At 41.6% G+C, this 22,064-nt stretch overlaps 1 protein-coding gene across 1 annotated transcript in view; it reads left to right on the top strand.

The window, feature by feature from the left end:
- Positions 1 to 2,904: 2,904 nt before the first annotated feature.
- The window catches only part of LOC139537379 (E3 ubiquitin-protein ligase Siah2-like), a 43,408-nt gene continuing 24,248 nt past the window's right edge, over positions 2,905 to 22,064 (top strand). Inside the window, exon 1 of the mRNA XM_071338614.1 lies at positions 2,905 to 3,454. Within this exon, the coding sequence (XP_071194715.1) occupies positions 3,056 to 3,454 (399 nt within the window). The 5' untranslated portion in view covers positions 2,905 to 3,055. The remainder of the gene's footprint in view (positions 3,455 to 22,064) is intronic.

Genomic DNA, 22,064 nt, shown 5'->3' with positions numbered 1-22,064 from the left:
CAAAACCAACAGAAAAGGAAAAGGAATCGGTGGCAGCTAGTAGACCGGTGACGCCGAACGCCGAGCGCCGCTCGAACAGGGAGAGGAGCCACCTTTGGTGGAAGTCGTGACAGCCATCGCTGATCCACCTTTCATTTTCCATTTGTTTTGTCTTGTCTTCCCACACACCTAATTAATTAATTCCATCAATTACATGTTGTGTATTTAACCCTCTGTTCCCCCATGTCCTTGTCCGGTATTGTTTATTGTAAGTGCTTGTGCACGTTATGTCTGGTGTACGTCGGGTTTTGTACCCATTTATTGATTGTTCTGGTTTCCGGTGGGTTTTTATTATTAAACTACGCCGTTGGAAACACAGTTTTTGCTCTCCTGCGTCTGACTTCTCTGCCGCCAGTACGCACCCCTTACAATTAAGGGATATTTTCTACAGGAAGTCTATTCCCTCTGTGATATTTTGTTGGGCTTCATCGTTTGATGTAAACTGGCGCCGTGCTTGGCTCACTCCACACAAATGTATGGTGACCAATAAAGTAAAGGAGATCTCCTTTAAGATTATCCATAGATTCTATCCGTGTAATAGCTTGATTTCTAAATATATACCTGATGTTACCAGTGAATGCAGTTTTTGTGAACTAGAAACTGAATCTATTGAACAATTATTCTGTCATTGTTTACATAGTGAAGTGTTCTGAAATCATGTAAAATTAAATATTGGCAACAAAATGCATACATCCATTGAAATATCTAATTTTGACATATTATTTTACTATACTGATTCTACAATTGAACGTGAGTATGTCATAAATCTCTTTATTTTATTAGGAAAAATTTTCATACACAAATCAAAATGTATGAAAAAAAGATTATTTTTTTTTTATCAGACTTGGAAAACTATTTAGAATCATTAAAACTTATACAAAACAAAATGTCTTAAAAATGTATTCGCTCCATGTCTGTATTTGAATTGATATAATGTGTATTTGTATTTGTTTTTCTCTTTCTTATTTCTTTGTGGAATCGCTCTGGCTGTTCTGTTTTTTGTGTTTAGCATGTTACTGTTTAATAAAAAAAATTAAAATGTTCTATCTGTGAATATTTTTTACAAAAATGTTATTTACATTTGTTATTACCTATATAGAAAAGTCTGTATACATACAATAAATAGACAATGATAACATATGCTAGGGGGTACAACAAATGACAGATTATACAAAGACCTTAAAAGAAACACACATATTGATGGTTTTAACAGCTTTCTTATCAGAAGAATGTAGAATGGTCTTAATGTACTGCTCGAATTCCTTATAGAAAACACGGAAGAGTGGTTTTTTATTAGTGAATTTACATTTATGAATTTGACATTTTGCCATTAGCACAATTAGATTTATGAGGTAAATTTTTTTTTCTTTATCTTTATTAAAGTTAAGGAAACCGAGCAGCACATTCTCCCATAAAAAAAACAAAAGTCATCAAGAATATTAACAGTTATAAAACTGTGAATATCTTTCCATAATTGTTTTACATGTAGACAATGCCAAAATAAATGCAAAACTGTTTCTGGATGCTCAACACAAAAAGTACAATCAATGTTAATGTCTTTTTTGAGTTTCTTCAGGTAATGATTCGCAGGGTAATACTTATGGATCATTCTGAAAGAGACCTCTTTGTCCTTGTTAACAAGCCAATATTTGTTTGGTAACAACCAGACTTTTTCCCAACAGATATTAGTGACCGATGTATTCCAGTAACTTGTGATATAAGGAATGGATACAATATCCCTTTGAACTAAAGCACGTATAGATCTGTTGTTCTGAGGGAGCAAGGAGAAACATATTTTCCCTATTGGAGAGTCAACTGGATTAAGCAAGGGTAGGTCAAGAAGGTGAGGTCTGGCTACACCTCTAAATAACATGAGAGTTCCAGATGGAATAGCATCAAAGACTATGGCGAACTCTCTAGGTGTTACAGGGATATTGTAACGAGATAAAAATTCCTCATAATTGAGTAACAATCCTTCTGCATTAAAAAGTTGACTCACCAGCAGGATATGATTATTGAACCAATTCTTTAAAAAATAAAGACTCGTTTCTATACAAAATGTCCTTATTGTTCCAAATGAAATGCCTATGCGTGGAAAAAGTATGTTTATATATTAACGACCACGCTATGAATACTTGTCTATGAAAAGCATATAATTTTGCAGGAATCTTATCAATGTTATAGTTACAAAGTAACATAAAATTGAGGCCACCAAAACGGGAGAAGATATAATGAGGGATGAAATTCCAAATTGAAGTTGGATTCTTAAATATTTTTTTAGCCCAACTTATCTTAAAAGTGTTTTTCAAAGTAGGAAAAAAAAAATTGAGGCCACCATATTCATATGAGTTCATAATGACAGATTTCCTAATATAATGTGTATGATTTTTCCAGATGAAGTTGAAAAGCACCTGGTCAACTGCTTTACCTATTTTGTTGTCAAGATAAAGGGACTGGGCTGCATAAGTAAGTCTGGAGATACCTTCAGCTTTAGAAAGCAATACTCGACCTTTCAAGGATAAATCCTTCTGCAAAAAATGGTTCAACTTCTTTTTGTTTTTTTCAATAATAGGTATAACATTTAATGAGCATCTTTCCTGTTGATCCTTAGATATGTTAATCCCAAGGTACGTTACTTTTTCCTTGACTGGAATATTGCATATAGAGGGTATCACACCGTCTTTAACAGCAAACAATTCACGCGTATTAAATTAAGGTTTAGGCTCTATCTGTGACTACATGTCAACATGTCCGTTGTGTTGTACTCTTGCGTGTACACAGTGCGCATTACGTAAGCACCCAGGCTCACTTTCTAATTGGTGCAGAAGCTGTCAGTCCAAACCATGCTCTCCAATGGGCTTTCTGCTTTCTGTCAAACACAGACACCATGTTCTGTCCCCGGGGGCTTGGAGATTTCTTGGAGCGTAGTCTGAATGCCACTCAGATGAGTGCGTAAACAGGAATCTGGGCTTCAAACTCCGCGCTGGGTTTATCCTAAAGAACTGAACTAATCGATATGAGCCGTCCGTCCTCTGCGGGCGGTGGGGGCGGAGGACTCGGTTCCGGGAAAACAGGAGGAGGAAAGCACGGCGGTTCGGGAGGAGCTGCTGCCTCAGCTGCAGCCGCCGGAGTAGGAGCTGTGGCCGGGTCTGGCTCGGCTCTACCTGTCGCTGCTGTTGCCTTGCCCTCAGCATCGCTACCTGGGCAATCTGCTGAACTTACAGCCTTGTTCGAGTGCCCGGTTTGTTTTGACTACGTCCTGCCACCGATTCTGCAATGCCAGGCCGGACATCTAGTTTGCAACCAATGTCGTCAAAAGCTGAGTTGTTGTCCGACTTGTCGCGGCCCTCTCACCCCGAGTATCAGGAACTTGGCTATGGAAAAAGTTGCTTCTACTCTACCGTTTCCTTGTAAGGTAAATAAAGACAGACATGCGTTGAAGCCGAAATATGCAGTTACATGACTAGCTAGCGTGTTGTACTTATTGCCATGTAGTAGCTAGCCTAGCTACTTAGCTCGCGCTCACTTTGACAAGAAGGTGTGCGATCACCTCGTGCGCTCTCGTCCTGAGATCAAAACATGTTGCTGTTGGGATGATGATGCAGGTTTGTAAATCTCCATGCTGTCGCGTCTGTCCCATCAGATCTCTTCTGGTACATTGTACTTGTGTACTTAGCTATACTTTAATCTGAAACAAACAAAGTGTATTGAACTAAGCAGAGAAGGTTTAGGAGTTGTTGCCACACAGGGGTCACTACAAGTGCATATTCTTCACTGCATAAGTGAAGCAGCTAGTTATGATCTATATTGTGTTGTCATCATGGTTAGTCACTTGTCATATAAATATCAGAGAAGATCAGAATTGAACGGACCCCAACATTCAATAATGCCTGGCAAAGTACAAGAAGTCTTTGTCTGAACTAACGTTATGGTCAGATAAAGTATGTTGTGTTGTCATAAGTGCCAAATGTGTTGTCATTGACTTTTGAGTGAATCATCAACAGCGCATTCTGTAAATCAGCTCAATCATTCACACGGTCTTGAATGATCAAAGGACCTTTAAAAGTTGTGAAATCAAGAAGTTCAATGGTGCAGATATCATCACACTTATTGCTCAATATCCCAGGGTCCTGAGGGTCAGAGGTCACTGAGGGGAGCGATTGAGGTAAACTTATCTGTGTGAAAAACAGCAACGTAAACACATACAAACAAACACACCCTGACGCTTGCACACTTTACATGGTGACTACAGCCTCATAATACACACACAGATCAGATGCCTACATATACATTGATGCACCCTTTGGATTCCCACATTCTAAACAGAGCAGGTTTCATGTGTACAATTACATTGGCTCTCACTACCCTCATTCATGCTTGCTTGAACCCATTCAGTCAAGCTCTCTTCTTTATAGTAGTGTGAAACACAGCAGCTCTTGTATCTCCTCTCTCTGTCAGTCAGGCAAGTAGCCGCTCCTGCTCTGTAATGGTGCTCTGATTGCATTACGGAGGCATTAAAGTTGTATCCACGCTCTGTGGTGCTACAATCCTGTCAAAGATGATCCGTGCTTCATCCTCTCTTTCTCTGGGAGAGGCTAAAGGCTGTGTCAGAGAGAGAAGAAGAGCGAGAAGGGGGTATAAAGAGACGAAGGGCTGGGTCAGTAATGTGGTGGCTGGATATACAGGCAGTTATTTGTCCTCAGGTGTTTTCGGTGGGGTGCTAAGGCTTCTGGCGCAGCACCCAGGCCTGCAGAGACTAACGTTTGAGGGCTGTGTGGATCCCTGCCTACCAGTAATCAGTGAAACAATCTTCAGCCCTCATTTCTCAGTAGTACCAACATAGAAACTAAGGCTGTGACTGTCATGAAGTTTTGGACGACGATAATTGGCCAGCCAATACTATTCGAATAGCAAACAAAAATGACTGCATGTGCTGCCATAGAAATAGAATGAATAAAACGAGTGTCCCCATCCATGTAAATATTGGCATAATGGGTGGACTGGCGGCCATTGTGAGTGTACCCATAGGAGCAAAGCAGGAAGTAAAATATGTGCTGTGATTGTAATGTCAGTTTAGTTTAATCAACCAAAGAATACATTCCATTGCTTGAGCCACATCAGTTAACATCTTTTGAATGAATATTGTACATTACCATGGAAATTATTAAAGCGGGAAGCACCAGTGACTCGGTCTATAAAAAAGTGGTCAAATGAAGCAGATGCGAAACTACAGGACTGTTTTGCAAGGACAGGCTGGAAAATGTTCCGGGATTCTTCCAATGGCATTGAGGAGTACACCACCAACCAGAAGCCATGGATTACAGGCAACATTCGCACTGAGCTAAAGGGTAGAGCTGCCACTTTCAAGGAGTGGGACTCTAACCCGGAAGCTTATTAGAAATCCCACTATGCCCTCCAACGAACCATCAAACAGGCAAAGCATCAATACAGGACTATGATTGAATCCTACTACACCGGCTCCGACGCTCGTTGGATGTGGCAGGGCTTGCAAACTATTACAGACTACAAAGGGAAGCACAGCCGAGAGCTGACCAGTGACACAAGCCTACCAGACGAGCTAAGGACCCTGAGACTAAACACCTCCCTCTGCAACTGGATCCTGGACTTCCTGACGGTCTGCCCCCAGGTGGTAAGGGTAGGTAACACATCCGCCATTTAATCCTCAACATGGGGGCCCCTCAGGGGTGCGTGCTCAGTCCCCTCTTGTACTCCCTGTTCACTCAATACTGCAGAGCCAGGTACGACACTCCAACATCATTAAGTTTGCCGATGACACAACAGTGCTAGGCCTGATCACCAACAACGATGAGACAGCCTATAGGGAGGAGGTCAGAGACCTGACCGTGTGGTGCAAGGAAAACAACCTCTCCCTCAACTTGATCAAGACAAGGAGATGATTGTGGACTACAGGAAAAGGAGGACCGAGCATGCCCCCATTCTCATCGACAGGGCTGTAGTGGAGCAGGTTGAGCGCTTCAAGTTCCTTGGCGTCCACATCACCAACAAACTAACATGGTTCAAGCACACCAAGACAGGCACGACAAACCTATTCCACCTCAGGAGACTGAACATTTTTTGGCATGGGTCCTCAGATCCTCAAAAGGTTCTACAGCTGCACCATTGAGAGCATTCTGACGGGTTGCATCACTGCCTGATACGGCAACTACTCGGCCTTTGACTGCAAGGCACTACAGAGGGTAGTGAGTACGGCCCAGTACATCCCCGGGGTCAAGCTTCCTGCCATCCAGGACTTCTACACCAGGCAGTGTCAAAAATTGGCCCTAAAAATTGTCAGACTCCAGCCACCCTAGTCATAGATTGTTCTCTCTGCTACCGCACGGCATGCGGTACCGGAGTGCCAAGTCTAGGTCCAAAAGGCTTCTAAACAGCTTCTACCCCCAAGCCATAAGACTCCTGAACAGCTAATCAAATGGCTACCCAGACTATTTGCACTGTCCCTCCCCCCTTCTACCCTGCTGCTACCCACTGTTATTATCTATGCATAGTCACTTTAATAACTCTACCTACATGTACATATTACTTCAATTACCTCGACACCGATGCGCCCGCACATTGACTCTGCACCGGTACCCCCTGTATATAGCCCCGCTATTGTCATTTATTGCTGCTCTTTAATTATTTGTTTTTCTTATCCCTTCCTTTTTTTAGGTATTTTCTTAAAACAGCATTGTTAAGGGCTTGTAAGTAAGCATTTCACTGTACATCTGTTACATCTGTTGTATTCGGCGCATGTGACAAGCCTGTTCTATTCATTCTATTTCTATTTGTTATTATGACGGTTATTTTATTTTCATAACAGTCTTCATCCATAACCGTCAGTTATACGCTAATTGTGCCAGCCCTAGTAGAAACCTTAACCCTCTCTAACCTCCACTGGGGACAGGTATCCCTATGACGGACAACAGCACAGGATCCAAACCTAGACATTACAGCTAGAGGTCGACCGATTATGATTTTTCAATCAATTATTGGAGGACCAAAAAAAGCCAATACCGAGTAATCGGCCGATTTTAGACATTTTTATTTTATAATATAATGACAATTACAACAATACTGAATTAACACTTATTTTAACTTAACATAATACATCAATACAATCAATTTAGCCTCAAATAAATAATGAAACATGTTCAATTTGGTTTAAATAATGCAAAAACAAAGTGTTGGAGAAGAAAGTAAAAGTGCAATATGTGCCATGTAAGAAAGCTAACGTTTAAGTTCCTTGCTCAGAACATGAGAACATATGAAAGCTGGTGGTTCCTTTTAACATGAGTCTTCAATATTCCCAGGTAAGAAGTTTTAGGTTGTAGTTATTATAGGACTATTTCTCTCTTTACGATTTCTATTTCATATACCTTTGACTATTGGATGTTCTTATAGGCACTTTAGTATTGCCAGTGTAACAGTATAGCTTCTGTCCCTCTCCTCGCCCCTACCTGGGCTCGAACCAGGAACACATTGACAACAGCCACCCTCAAAGCAGCGTTACCCATACAGAGCAAGGGGAACAACTACTCCAAGTCTCAGAGCGAGCACCCCGCTAACTAGCTAGCCATTTCACATCGGTTACACCAGCCTAATCTCGGGAGTTGATAGGCTTGAAGTCATAACCAGCTCAATGCTTGAAGCATTGCGAAGAGCTGCTGGCAAAACGCACAAAAGTGCTGTTTGAATGAATGCTTACGAGCCTGCTGGTGCCTTCCATCGCTCAGTCAGACTGCTCTATCAAATCATAGACTTAATTATAAAATAATAACACACAGAAATACGAGCCTTAGGTCATTAATATGGTCGAATCCGGAAACTATCATCTCGAAAACAAAACGTTTATTCTTTCAGTGAAATACGGAACCTTTCCGTATTTTATCTAACGGGTGGCATCCATAAGTCTAAATATTCCTGTTACATTGCACAACCTTCAATGTTATGTCATAATTACGTAAAATTCTGGAAAATTAGTTCGCAACGAGCCAGGCGGCCCAAACTGTTGCATATACCCTGACTCTGCGTGCAATGAACGCAAGAGAAGTGACACAATTTCACCTGGTTAATATTGCCTGCTAACCTGGATTTCTTTTAGCTAAATATGCAGGTTTAAAAATATATACTTCTGTGTATTGATTTTAAGAAAGGCATTGATGTTTATGGTTAGGTACAGTCGTGCAACGATTGTGCTTTTTTTCCCGCAAATGCGCTCTTGTTAAATCATCTCCCGTTTGGCGAAGTTGGCTGTCTTTGTTAGGAAGAAATAGTCTTCACACAGTTTGCAACGAGCCAGGCGGCCCAAACTGCTGCATATACCCTGACTCTGTTGCAAGAGAATTGACACCATTTCCCTAGTTAAAAGAAATTCATGTTAGCAGGCAATATTAACTAAATATGCAGGTTTAAAAATATATACTTGTGTATTGATTTTAAGAAAGGCATTGATGTTTATGGTTAGGTACACGTTGGAGCAACGACAGTCCTTTTTCGCGAATGCGCACCGCATCGATTATATGCAACGCAGGACACGCTAGATAAACTAGTAATATCATCAACCATGTATAGTTAACTAGTGATTATGATTGATTGATTGATTGTTTTTTATAAGATAAGTTTAATGCTAGCTAGCAACTTACCTTGGCTTCTTACTGCATTCGCGTAACAGGCAGGCTCCTCGTGGAGTGCAATGTAAAGCAGGTGGTTAGAGCGTTTGACTAGTTAACTGTAAGGTTGCAAGATTGAATCCCCGAGCTGACAAGGTAAAAATCTGTTAAAAAGGCAGTTAACCCACCGTTCCTAGGCCGTCATTGAAAATAAGAATCTGTTCTTAACTGACTTGCCTAGTTAAATAAAGGTGTAAAAAAATACAGATTTCCGATTGTTATGAAAACTTGAAATCGGCCCTAATTACTCGGCCATTCCGATTAATCGGTTGACCTCTAATTACAGCTCTTGTTCTACCGGTAATGGTTCCTCAGAATGGCTGTGTTTACCTTCTCTAAAGCTGCAGCCCACTGCTCCACTGCGCTTATATGTGTTATATGGTGTTTATATGCAGGTCCATTTCCTCAGGAGCAGCTCAATGTTTAGGCTACATCTCTGATTGGCTTTTTGGATATCCTCCTCTATCCAGTGAGCTCTGTTTTATGTAACTACTTTTAATGTCTTTTGGACATTTTGGACAGTCCTCTACTCTCTCCTGGTGTTAGTGTTGTAACAGTCTCTGCATTTGGCCTGCAGCGGCCACACTGTGTAATGGGATTAGACATGGATATGAGGACCCCCAGGCCTGCCTTCCTGCCTGCATGGACCGACAGTTTATTTTGGGTAGGAGTCAGTCTATTCTCGACCGGTTCCTCTGCGGTTTGTTGTTGTTTACACACACTGTGCATTGCCTGCACTCAACTGCCTGGCTTCCTGATGGGGTTTATCATTGGCTACAAATAAACAGACACACACCCAATTCTTTCTGCACCCCTTTAATCACACCCGTTATCCCGAGTGATTTCAGAGTGGCAGAGCCTGATTGCAGCAGCCAGGGGACCACACATACCACACATACAAACCTAATTAGATTATACATACTAGGAGTGGCATTTGCACCATAATGTTTCATTCTCGCTCGCTCTCTCACACACACACAACAGTTAGGCCTACACACAAACCCTCAAACACACATGTCCTCCCAGACACACTCACTGACCTTGTGCAAATCCCCAATCTCATAATTGATTATCTGAACCCCCCATTAGAAGACAGGGGAACTAATAGGCTACTTTGAAGCAAGGTAAGGACATGCCTCATAATATCTATTAAAACATTCAATTAAGTATATGTTTTCAAAATGCATACTGCCTCCAGCCTATTGCAAAGTGTTGTGATGCTGATGAAGCCTGCCTTCCGTTGCTGTTTTATGCCTCTTCAAAACAACTGGGAACTCGGAAATCTCAGACTTCCGACTGGGAACTAGGAAAGACAACTAGGAACTGGGGGAAAAAACTAACTTTGATTGGGAAAAATCGTTTTGGACTGTCATCTAACTTGGAATTCCAACTCGGTAACTCAACCCTCTTTCTAGAGCTCTAACTTTCTGACCTGAAGATTACGGACTAGTGATGCACCGATATGACGTTTTTGGCCGATTCCGATATATACAATATTTTCCTTGCTAAAAAAAAACGATACCAATAACCGATATTTTAAAATTTTAGCGTCGTTTTAAGCATTCTAGTACAGTTAACTATTTAACACGCACACACATGGACGCAGCGGTCTAAGGCACTGCATCTCAGTGCAAGAGTGGTCACTACAGTCCCTGGTTCGAATCCAGGCTGTATCATATCCGGCCGTGATTGGGAGTCCCATAGGTCGGCACACAGTTGGCCCAGCGTCGGCCGGGTAGGCCGTCATTGTAAAGAAAAATGTGTTCTTAACTGACTTGCCTAGTTAAATAAAGGTTAACACACCACACTGACCCAAAAATTATTTTGTTGGCATTTACATATGTCCCCATTACCAGTAAAACATAATCAAAACCTATTTCTTTCACTTACTTGCTGTGTTGTTTTGTTGTTCATTTCTTCAGTTTCGTTCTCAGCCAGGATTTCTATGGAATGTGTCAAAAAAGATACACGTCAAATAATACTTTGACGTGTCAAATAAGCTTATTGACCAATCAGGATCTGAATATGATTGCACATCACATAATTTAACGTGTTCATACATTTTTTTACATAGTTATTACACAGTGATAACACTATAACTCGTATTTCATATGTCACAACGATTCATCGATACATATGCTATGATACTGGTAAAGTTGTCTAGCGCACCTACAGTGCTGGTCATAAAAAAAAGCTAGCTAGCTCATGGATGAAAACAATGTTCTTCCCCAAAAACATAGCAAAACGACATCTGTTTCAGTGGCTATAGTTAGCTAGCTAACTATATAGCTAGGTGTCATCATCTAAAATAACCGTAATTTATAAGACAGTTATTTTTTTGATTTAATGGTGGTCGGACCCATCTATGTGAAGCTAGCCACATTAAGGATTAGTGGACTTTGCGGCTAGCCTTCAAAATAAAAGTATGGCATAATTCTATTATTTGTATTCATTTCCATCACTGTCAATGACACTTTTATTTTGAAGGCAAGCCACAAATTCCACTTTTGTGTCTAATCCTTATTGTGGCTAGCTTCACAACACACAACCCGGTCCGGTCGAGCATCACTAGCCAGATGAAGCTAGCTGGCTGCTTATCATGTTAGCTTTGGGCAACAGGGTTAAGTAGCTGGCTAGCTATTTATTTTCATGAACTGAAGTTCAATTTCAATAGGCGAACAACAAGTGGCTACCTAGCTAATACTTACTCACAAGAATTCATTGCTAAGAATAATGAAAATGACTGCAGTTTCTACTGGTCATTGTTTTCAGGCTGGTTGTATTGGTGCTCGCTAGCTACCACAGATGTTGCGGTCGAACAAATAATGCTTTATTACAACGCAGTATTGTTAACACATCGTTCGTGGCCGATGTTTGCTTGTTTACAGACTTTTTTTTGTACAGCTTTGGCAGTGCTACTGTATCTTTTTTTACACGCAAAGACCCAAACGGCGTTCCATAGCATGTTGTGAAGCTAATAGCAGTGACGCTATTACTGTGTAACTCCGGTAGGGCAACATCTGAAAAATAGCGCACTTGCTTGTGTTTACCCGTGCTCGACCACTCAGCGAAAGCCAACATCACCCACGACAGAAGAAACAGTTGATTGTCAAGGGCAACGAATTCCATTATCTTGGCTTTAATTGATTTCGCCTTTGAGTTGTCTCGCTGAAATTTTCTTACTCTTTCAAATGACTGCTCGACTTGTTGACTGCTCGATCCGCACAGCAGACATTGTGGGCTAGGTTAGGGATGCTGTGTTGCACGTGTAGTGCAACATTTTACCTGCCGTCATTATGTCATGTACCTACGTTATATAGGTATGCACGGCAGCTTTGACATCGTTTTTTAACATCGGCGTTAACTAGATATCGGGCCGATACCAATGTTGTCATTTTTAGCTAATATCGGTCGATTCCGATATGTTCACCGATATATCGTGCATCCCTATTACGGACGACATGTATTGACCATCTTTTTTGGGGAGTTCCCAGTTGTCTTGAAAGCACCACAAGATGCTTCAGCACCAACAGCAGCTCTTGTGTCATATTTTCCACTCAAAGGCTATGTATTTGTATACTGTAGGCTTACACGTGTGATAAATAAGATACGTAAAGAATATACTGTACAAACGCGCCAGTTTAATTCCACTAAATCATGGAAATGAACCTATAGACCGATATATATGACCAGTCAAATGTATTTCCATCGACTGGTATTTCCATCAATTAATAGGCTAAAAAGCATGATTTCGCAATGGGATTTTTTTCTTCTTCTCCCGGACAATTGTCCGGCACCAATATTATTTATCTGCTTTTCAATTTCTTTCCAGACAAGGTGAGTTAGAGCAGGGTGACACAGACCTAGACCCGGTTTATGAGATCTGTGATGAGACCGATACCAGCTGAAATGTTAGTTTTTTGTAGTCGGTAGTGGTCTGAGCCAGAGAAGAGCCCATCTCTCAAATCAATTTTTTTATTAGTCACATACACATGGTTAGCAGATGTTAATGCGAGTGTAGCGAAATGCTTGTGCTTCTAGTTCCGACAATGCAGTAATAACCAACAAGTAATCTAACCTAACAATTCCACAACTACTACCTTATACACACACACAAGTGTAAAGGGATAAAGAATATGTACATAAAGATATATGAATGAGTGGTGGTACAGAACGGCATGGCAAGATGCAGTAGATGGTATAGAGTACGGTATATACATATGAGATGAGTACTGTAGGGTATGTAAACATAAAGTGGCATAGTTTAAAGTGGCTAGTGGTACATGTATTACATAAAGATGGCAAGATGCAGTAGATGATATAGAGTACAGTATATACATATGAGATGGGTAATGTAGGGTATGTAAACATTATATTAAATGGCATTGTTTAAAGTGGCTAGTGGTACATTTTTACATAATTTCCATCAATTCCCATTTTTAAAGTGGCTGGAGTTGAGTCAGTATGTTGGCAGCGGCCGCTAAATGTTAGTGGTGGCTGTTTAACAGTCTGATGGCCTTGAGATAGAAGCTGTTTTTCAGTCTCTCGGTCCCTGCTTTGATGCACCTGTACTGACCTCGCCTTCTGGATGATAGCGGGGTGAACAGGCAGTGGCTTGGGTGGTTGTTGTCCTTGATGATCTTTATGGCCTTCCTGTGACATCGGGTGGTGTAGGTGTCCTGGAGGGCAGGTAGTTTGCCCCCGGTGGTGCGTTCTGCAGACCTCACTACCCTCTGGAGAGCCTTACGGTTGTGGGCGGAGCAGTTGCCGTACCAGGCGGTGATACAGCCCGACAGGATGCTCTCTCTTGCTCAGAGGTGACGGGCTTGGTCACACGTTTTATACCATGAACCCTGCCCTGGTCTGGACGACTCAGGATGAGATCATGGAAAGTGCAGAGCAGCATTTACCTATCACTTTTGTTTTAACTGACATGGGCTAATTGAGTGACTGTCAGTGAGTGGCATATAACAAGAGGAGAACTGCTGATGCACAACCAAGTATAGAAATTGTGCTTTGCGTATTCTACTATTCTGACTCAACAGTAAGTTGAGAACCCAACTGAGTTTGTAAAACAAATTAATTTCACAGATGAGCTGATTGCAGGGTGACCCACGTGCCCTTGCAGCTTTTATGGAAATCAGGCATGGGGCCATGTGAACACACACATGCATGCACGTACACACACAATGAGACAATTGACTTGGCAGAGAGGATGCATTATATCCTGTTTATCGAAGAAAACATTTCCTCCCAGGGAATTCTGGTTGATACATTTTTCAGGAAATTAGTTAACGACTGAATAAATACACTTGAGTGGAGAGGTTAATTCCACTCAGGAGATTTGGTATTTCCACTCAGGAAAATAGTTTCTAGTCTGATTTTACGGTGCAAGTGTTGTCGGAACATTCTCTTTTTGGGAGCAGCAACATTGTTAGCAGGTTGAGATTTGTCTTTCATATATTTCTTGATTGAGTATCCCAACACAGTACACATTTTAATTGGATGTGTCAGGTGTGTATTGATTGAGTGGTTATGAAGTGCTATCAAACTAAGTCTGGTCATTCCACCCTGCAGCATCCCCCTTGCGGTTGCGTGTCCTGTAGCGCTGTGCTGGCCTGACGAGTCACTCCTGAGCTCCATTGCATGCTAACACTAATGACGGGCTCACTGATCCTACACCACCCTTCTGCCTCTATGACCCCATGTTATTTTTAGAAGCAGGCAATGTGACATCTGCTTTGCATACTCCTCTGCTCCCTGAGACACAGGGAGCAGGCACTCACTGTGTGTGTGTGTTTCACTAACATCAGTGTATGGGTCAGTGGTCACAGGAGGCAGTGGTGTAATTAAAGGGATAGTTCTCCCAAAATACAATGACACATTGGTTTCCTTATTCTGTTAGCAGTCAAGGTATGAACAAGGTATAACAGCAATCCAGGCTTTGGTTTAATTTCCCTGGCAGTGGCTGGCACAGTTTTCAATTGCTAATGTTTAGCATTTGTGGCACATATCCCATCAAGTCATTGGACCAATATGATCATTTTTCACGCATCATGTTCAAATCATCTATGTGACTGAGTTTCTATTGTTATTTCTTTTTTATTGGATTGATGCGTGAAAAATGCTAATGTTGGTCCCATGACTTGAATGGTATTTGTGCCACAAATACCAAAACATTAGCATTTGAAAACAGTGCCAGAGAACTAAATGAAAGCATGGATTGCTGTCAAACCTTGTCCATAAATCAAAATGTAATTTGGGTGAACTATCCCTTTAAAATCGATAGAGTAGGACTCCTGCTGAGGTGTGTGTATGAGCAGGGCTGATGTATGACGGATGGTAGTAAAGCTCAGCTGTGGTGTAGATGGAACGGCTGTTCAGTTGGTGTGTTTTACAGTAGTGTGAGAGCTGCTTCCCTACTTTGGATGTTTTTGGATTATTTGAGTGGGCTATTTATTGAGTGAATCATTGCATACATTTTGCATTAATTTATGAATTTGTTTTTTTGTGTTTGCATTTTTAAGTATGTAGGATGTCGAAAGCCAAGTGAGGTGTTAGGAAGTAGGAAGGCAAAATGTTTGTTGTGGTTGATTTTCAGGGAATTAATCAGCTGCTCTCTACAGCAATATGTCTATAGCGCCACTGTCTCCTACTGGAGGGAACCAGAACTGCAATGCAGTGTTTTTTAGACCACCAATTTAAATGATAGTCATCATTTGGAAATGAAATGGAATTGCCAATAAAAAATGAGTTTATAATAACTCATGCAGGGAAGATGTAGTATGATGAGATGTCTCACCATGGGGGTTTCTAATGGGGATTTGATTAAGCCAGCATTAGCTGTCTGGATCTCACTACTGCTATCTTGTTAAGTGTGTGATTTAATGAAACTGGATCGTGAGCAGACACTTAAGTACTCTTTTCTTCTCTCAGTCTTTCCCTGCCTCTCCTCTGCTTTCCTTCTCAAAGCCATCATCTACATTTCACACTCAGTCAACCTGAAAATCTCATCCTATCCACAAACACATTCTCCTCATGTCTCCAGATGTGTGTGTGCGCGTGTGTTCTTGCAAAGAAACGCTGGCAGACTGACAATCCAGCATCCCCTCTCCCCTCTGAAGTGTTGCTCTCCTGTGTGTGTGTGTCAGCGCTGTGATTGACAGGTGTGTTTCTGTGTTGATGAGGACTTGGGGGTATAGTTGAGGTAGAGTCTCTAGCCCAGGTCTCTACAACCCTGTTCCTGGAGAGCTACCCTCCTGTAGGTTTTCGCTCCAACCCCAGTTGTAACTAACCTGATTCAGATTATCAACCAGTTAATTATTAGAATCGGGTGCGCTAGATTAGGGATGGAACAAAAACTTACTGGACGGTAGCTCTCCAGGAACAGGGTTGGAGAACCCTGCTCTAGCCTGAGTCATATAACATCTCAGCCTCCCTGCATCCCTGTCTGTTTGCATGTATTGATTGCCCCAGTAGTGTAATATGCTTTCCCTTGGATAAATGTATTGAACTGTCTTGTATGTCTAAAAATCCTATTCCATCCCAATAACATATTGTACTGATGTATATACGGTAGGGCAGGCAACCCTGGTCCTGGAGGGCCGCAGGCACTTCATGTTTTTGATTTAACTGATCTGGAAGACCAGGTGTGTTGAATTTAGGCAATCACTGAACTGAATAAGTAGCTCAGCTGATCAGGTGTGGTGCCTAGTTGGAACACAATCCTGTAGTACCTGCAGCACTCCAGGAACAGGGTTGCCTACCCCAGCGGTAGAGAGTGTACAGTCCTGGCCAAAAGTTTTGAGAATGACACAACTATTAATTTTCACACAGTTTGCTGCTTCAGTGTCTTTAGATATTTTTGTCAGATGTTACTATGGTATACTGAAGTATAATTACAACCATTTCATAAGTTCAAAGGCTTTTATTGACAATTACATGAAGTTGATACAGAGTCAATATTTGCAGTGTTGACTCTTCTTTTTCAATACCTCTGCAATCTGTCCTGGCATGCTGTCAATTAACTTCTGGGCCACATCCTGACTGATGGCAGCCCATTCTTGCATAATCAATGTTTGGAGTTTGTCAGAATTTGTGGGTTTTTGTTTGTCCACCCGCCTCTTGAGGATTGACCACAAGTTCTCAAGTTCTCAAAAATATCGATGTTTTGTTCCCCGAGCCACTTAGTTATCACTTTTGCCTTATGGCAAGGTGCTCCATCATGCTGGAGAAGGTATTGTTCGTCACCAAACTGTTCCTGGATGGTTGGGAGAAGTTGCTCTCGGAGGATGTGTTGGTACCATTCCTTATTCATGGCTGTGTTCTTAGGCAAAATTGTAAGTGAGCCCACTCCCTTGGCTGAGAAGCAACCCCACACATGAATGGTCTCAGGATGCTTTACTGTTGGCATGACACAGGTCTGATGGTAGCGCACACCTTGTCTTTTCCAGACAAGCTTTTTTCCGGATGCCCCAAACAATCGGAAAGGGGATTCATCAGAGAAAATGACTTTACCCCAGTCCTCAGCAGTCCAATCCCTGTACCTTTGCAGAATATCAGTCTGTCCCTGATGTTTTTCCTGGAGAGAAGTTGCTTCTTTGCTGCCCTTCTTGACACCAGGCCATCCTCCAAAAGTCTTCGCCTCACTGTGCGTGCAGATGCACTCACACCTGCCTGCTGCCATTCCCGAGCAAGCTCTGTACTGGTGGTGCCCCGATTCCGCAGCTGAATCAACTTTAGGAGACGGTCCTGGCGCTTGCTGGACTTTCTTGGGTGCTCTGAAGCCTTCTTCACAACAATTGAACCGCTCTCTTTGAAGGTCTTGATGATCCGATAAATGTTTGATTTAGGTGCAATCTTACTGGCAGCAATATCCTTGCCCGTGAGGCTCTAATTGTGTAAAGCAATGAGGAGGGCACATGTTTCCTTCCAGGTAACCATGGTTGACAGAGGAAGAACAATGATTCCATGCACCACCTTCCTTTTGAAGCTTCCAGTCTGTTATTCGAACTCAATCAGCATGACAGAGTGATCTCCAGCCTTGTCCTCGTCAACACTCACACCTGTGTTAACGAGAGAATCACTGACATGATGTCAGCTGGTCCTTTTGTGGCAGGGCTGAAATGCATTGGAAATGTTTTGGGGGGATTCAGTTCATTTGCATGGCAAAGAGGGACTTTTCATCTGATCACTCTTCATAACATTCTGGAGTATATGCAAATTATCATCACACAAACTGAAGCAGCAGACTTTGTGAAAATTAATATTTGTGTCATTCTCAAAACTTTGGACCACAACTGAAGGTGTGTTTTGTTTACGCAGTGTGTATTCGTCAGGCCCCTGAATGGGATTTATTTTACTGGAACCAATTGTCATCATGCTGTTGTTAGCAGCCTGGGCTTGGTGGAGGTGGGATGTACTTGAATGAATGTCCTGAAAACAAAAGAACATGATCTCTCTGCTCTATAAGCCCCTAGCCTGGCTACCTCCTCCTCCTCTGTCCCTTTCTATTATACTGCTGAATCACAATGACCATATTATCTCTTCCTCCTCGTAATTCTTCCTCGTTCTCTATCCTCACTCTCCCCACCACCTTCTCTTCTCCCTATTTTCTTATCCTCTTTTTTCCTCGTCCTCCTCCCTCTCTCAGCCCTCGACTTGTCTCCCTCTTCCACCCTCCTTCCTCTCTTCTCCTCGTCCTCCTCCCTCTCTCCTGTGTGTGAGGAGTCATTAATCTCAGCCAGAGCGATGGTCACTCTTGACTGCACCATAAACTCTCATCCGTCAGCACTTAATTGAATTGCCGGGTGTTTAAGAACACTGAGAACCCATCTCTCTCTGCGCTATCATTGGATCATGCCTTTTTTTCTTTTTCTCTATCATGCTTTTTCTCGTTATTTTCACTCTTTCCTTTCCGGTTGTACTCTTTATCCCCTCTCTCCTTCTCCCACCTTCCCTTTGGTCTCACGCTTTAATCAGTCATAATTTGGCAGTAATGGAGGCTTGTGGTCCCTTTTGGGTTAAGAGGCATCCAGTTCGTCCTTGTCTATGGCACTTGTCCATGTTGCAGTGTATGTGTGTGCGTCGTTCCATGTCATTTCAGCAAGCCATGACACCCATCATCTTAGATTTGTTCTGAAATTGGTTTTCTACCTAAAGTTGCAAAGAAAATGTTGAGAAACAAAACACAAGAGACCATCATAATCACTTACAAGATGGCACTGCAGTGGATAGCTGCAGTCTTATGGGCTCCTGAACAATTCTTAAATTGTTTTTTTTGTACGAAATGTTTCCGGCATCATTTCCTATGATCGAAAACAGCTTCTGGACATCAGAACAGCGATCACTAACTGGATGAATATTTCTACTTCAACGAGTCGGCAGCTCTGGATGTTATGTTTAACCTGGACTAGGCCCTTATCCCCGGGACTCGAAAGAGGAAGCGGCGAAAGAGGCGTGATGATTATACTACGTGGTCGAGCATCTAAACCACCAGTGCCCTCAGTTTTGTTGTTGAACGTACAAGCACTAGAGAACAAGCTGGATGGGCTCCGTTCGAGACTATCTTATCAATGGGACCTGAACAACTGTCATATCCTATGTTTTTTTGAGTCGTTGCTGAACAAGAACATGGATAATATACACCTACTGTAGCTGCTTTTCCATGCCTCGTCAACATCGGACGGCAGCCTCTGGTAAGCTGAGAGGGGGAGTGGTGTGTCCCTTTGTTAACATCAATTGGTGTGCGATCTCTAATGTTAAGGAAGTCTCAAGTTTTTGCTCACCTGGGTTAGAATACCTCATGATAAGCTGCAGACTGTATTTACCAAGAGTTTTAATCTGTATTTTTCGTAGCTGTCTATTTACCACCACAAACCGATGCTTGCACTAAGACCGCACTCTCAACGAGCTGTATAGGGCCATACGCAAACTAGAAAATACACATCCAGAGGCGGCAGTTTTCGTGGCCGGGGATTTTTAATTAAGGGAAACTGAAATTTGTTTTGCAACTAGAGGTAACAAGACTCTAGATCTCCTTTACTCCACACACAGAGACTCATACATCCCTCGCCGTCCCTCCTCCTGATTCCTGCTTACAAGCAAAACCTCAAACAGGAAGTAGCAGTGATGCGCTCAATATGGAAGTGGTCCGATGAAGTGTGTGCTAAGCTACAGGACTGGAATATGTTCTGGGATTCATCCGATAACATGGAGGAGTTTACCTCATCAGTCACCGGCCTCATTAATAAGTGCATCGACGACGTCGTCCCCATAGGGACCATAAGTACATAGCCCAACCAAAACCCATGGATTACAGGCAACATTTGCACTGAGCTAAAGGCAAGAGCTACCACTTTCAAGGAGCGGGACACTAACCTGGACAAGTGTTGTCACGATACCATATTTTTTTACTTCGATAGCGACACCAGGGTTTAGTATCACGATACTGGATATCGAAATGATACTCGATACCGAAACTAGACCACGGCAAAAATAAAAGAAGGCATATTAACTAAAGTCACAGAATAACTACTGTTTTTTTTATTTACATTTAACAATATCTTGATAACTTGTAAAACAAATAAAATAACAAATATATTAAATTTATTGCAAAAATTAAACACCATATTAAATACCAGAGCAGGCAATTATTTGACAATTACATCTAAACTGTTTTAAAATGTAATTCGATACATATCAGGATTCATTTGCTCATCTATGGCCATAATATTGGGTCAAATGACATTCATTATTCAGTACAGCTAAATAGTTTAATGTATTAAATTAATAGTTTAGTTCCAAAACGACAAACACTTTTGAAGCTCTGTGAAATGCACTCATAACTTGACAGCAATGTATTCAGACTACTTCGGGTTTGTCTGGGCTTGCTAGCAATAGCCACTAGCCAACCAGCAGCCCTGAACAGAGCCATGAGTGAAATGCACTCTGGGAATCGTAGTATGCAGTTTAAAATCCATTGTATTTCTATGATGTGTAGACCATTGCTTTACTTTTTGGGTTGTGTAATCCTATTAAAATGCTCACATGAATGCCATGCTGATGTTCATGTCATTGGCTCTACAAAATAAAAATAAATTAGTAGAATAACGTTACAATGCAAATGTCATGTGTAAATTCGTTTTTCATGTCATTTTTGGAAATGCACTGCTTTGTAACACATTTTGCTTAGTTGTTTTAGTGGGCTGGCCCTCATCTGCTCTAGTCAAAGTATTCCCATAGTTTCTGCAGCCAGTTTTGTCAACAAGCTGCGGGGATGGGGGTATAATTATTTTTTTCAGAAGAAGAAGCCATGCTGTTGGCATTTTCTCTCTCTTCTCGCTTGCTTCTCAAAAGTGGCTCGCACTGTACAGTCTATGGCAAGTGCAAGTAGCCTGGCTAGCTACTGCCTCCTTGAGAATATTCAGATGAATGACTAGACGGACTCGATCCTCCCAATCCATATGACATGAGAAGCATTTGACAGAAGTACCAAAATTAACAAAAATTCTAGTACCGAACCATGTTTAATGTTCTAGTATTTATACAGTGCAACACTAATCCGGGTGCTTACAACAAATCCCGCTACGACCTCCGATGAGCCATCAAACAGGCAAAGCGTTAATATAGGACTAAGATTGAATCCTACTTCGCCGGCTCTGACACTCGTGAGATGTGGCAGAGCTTGCAAACTATCACGGATTACAAAGGGAAACCCAGCCGCAAGCTGCCCAGTGATGCGAGCAGGGCATAACATTTTCTTTTTGATCCACCAGCCACTTGGAGATTTTTAAAAACTAGCAGCTGCTCAGATTTTTTACCAGTCCAAATATATTTATTTCACTTAAATTATACTTAACAAAACACAAAAAAACAGATGTGCATTCTTTGTAATGTTTTTAAAACTAGTACTAGTAAGAAGTAATATGGTATATTGTTTAATTATATTTTACATTTGTATTTTTAAGCAAAATATCACACTTTCACCTGCCCCTTTAATTCTTACGGCTGAAATCCCGTTAACGGGATCGATTTGACAACAGCCAGTGAAAGTGCAGGGCGCCAAATTCAAACAACAGAAATCTCATAATTAAAATTCCTCAAACATACAAGTATTATACACCATTTTAAAGATAAACTTGTTAATCCCACCACAGTGTCTGATTTCAAAAAGGCTTTACAACGAAAGCATACCATGCGATTATGTTAGGTCAGTGCCTAGTCACAAAAAACACAGCCATTTTTCCAGCCAAAGAGAGGAGTCACAAAAAGCAGAAATAGAGAGAAAATTAATCATTAACCTTTGATGATCTTCATCAGATGACACTCATAGGA

This window comes from Salvelinus alpinus, chromosome 13, assembly GCF_045679555.1.
Source record: "Salvelinus alpinus chromosome 13, SLU_Salpinus.1, whole genome shotgun sequence".
Lineage (NCBI taxonomy): Eukaryota > Metazoa > Chordata > Actinopteri > Salmoniformes > Salmonidae > Salvelinus > Salvelinus alpinus.
Note: the sequence above shows the minus strand (reverse complement) of the source record. Positions and strands in the feature narration are given on the sequence as shown.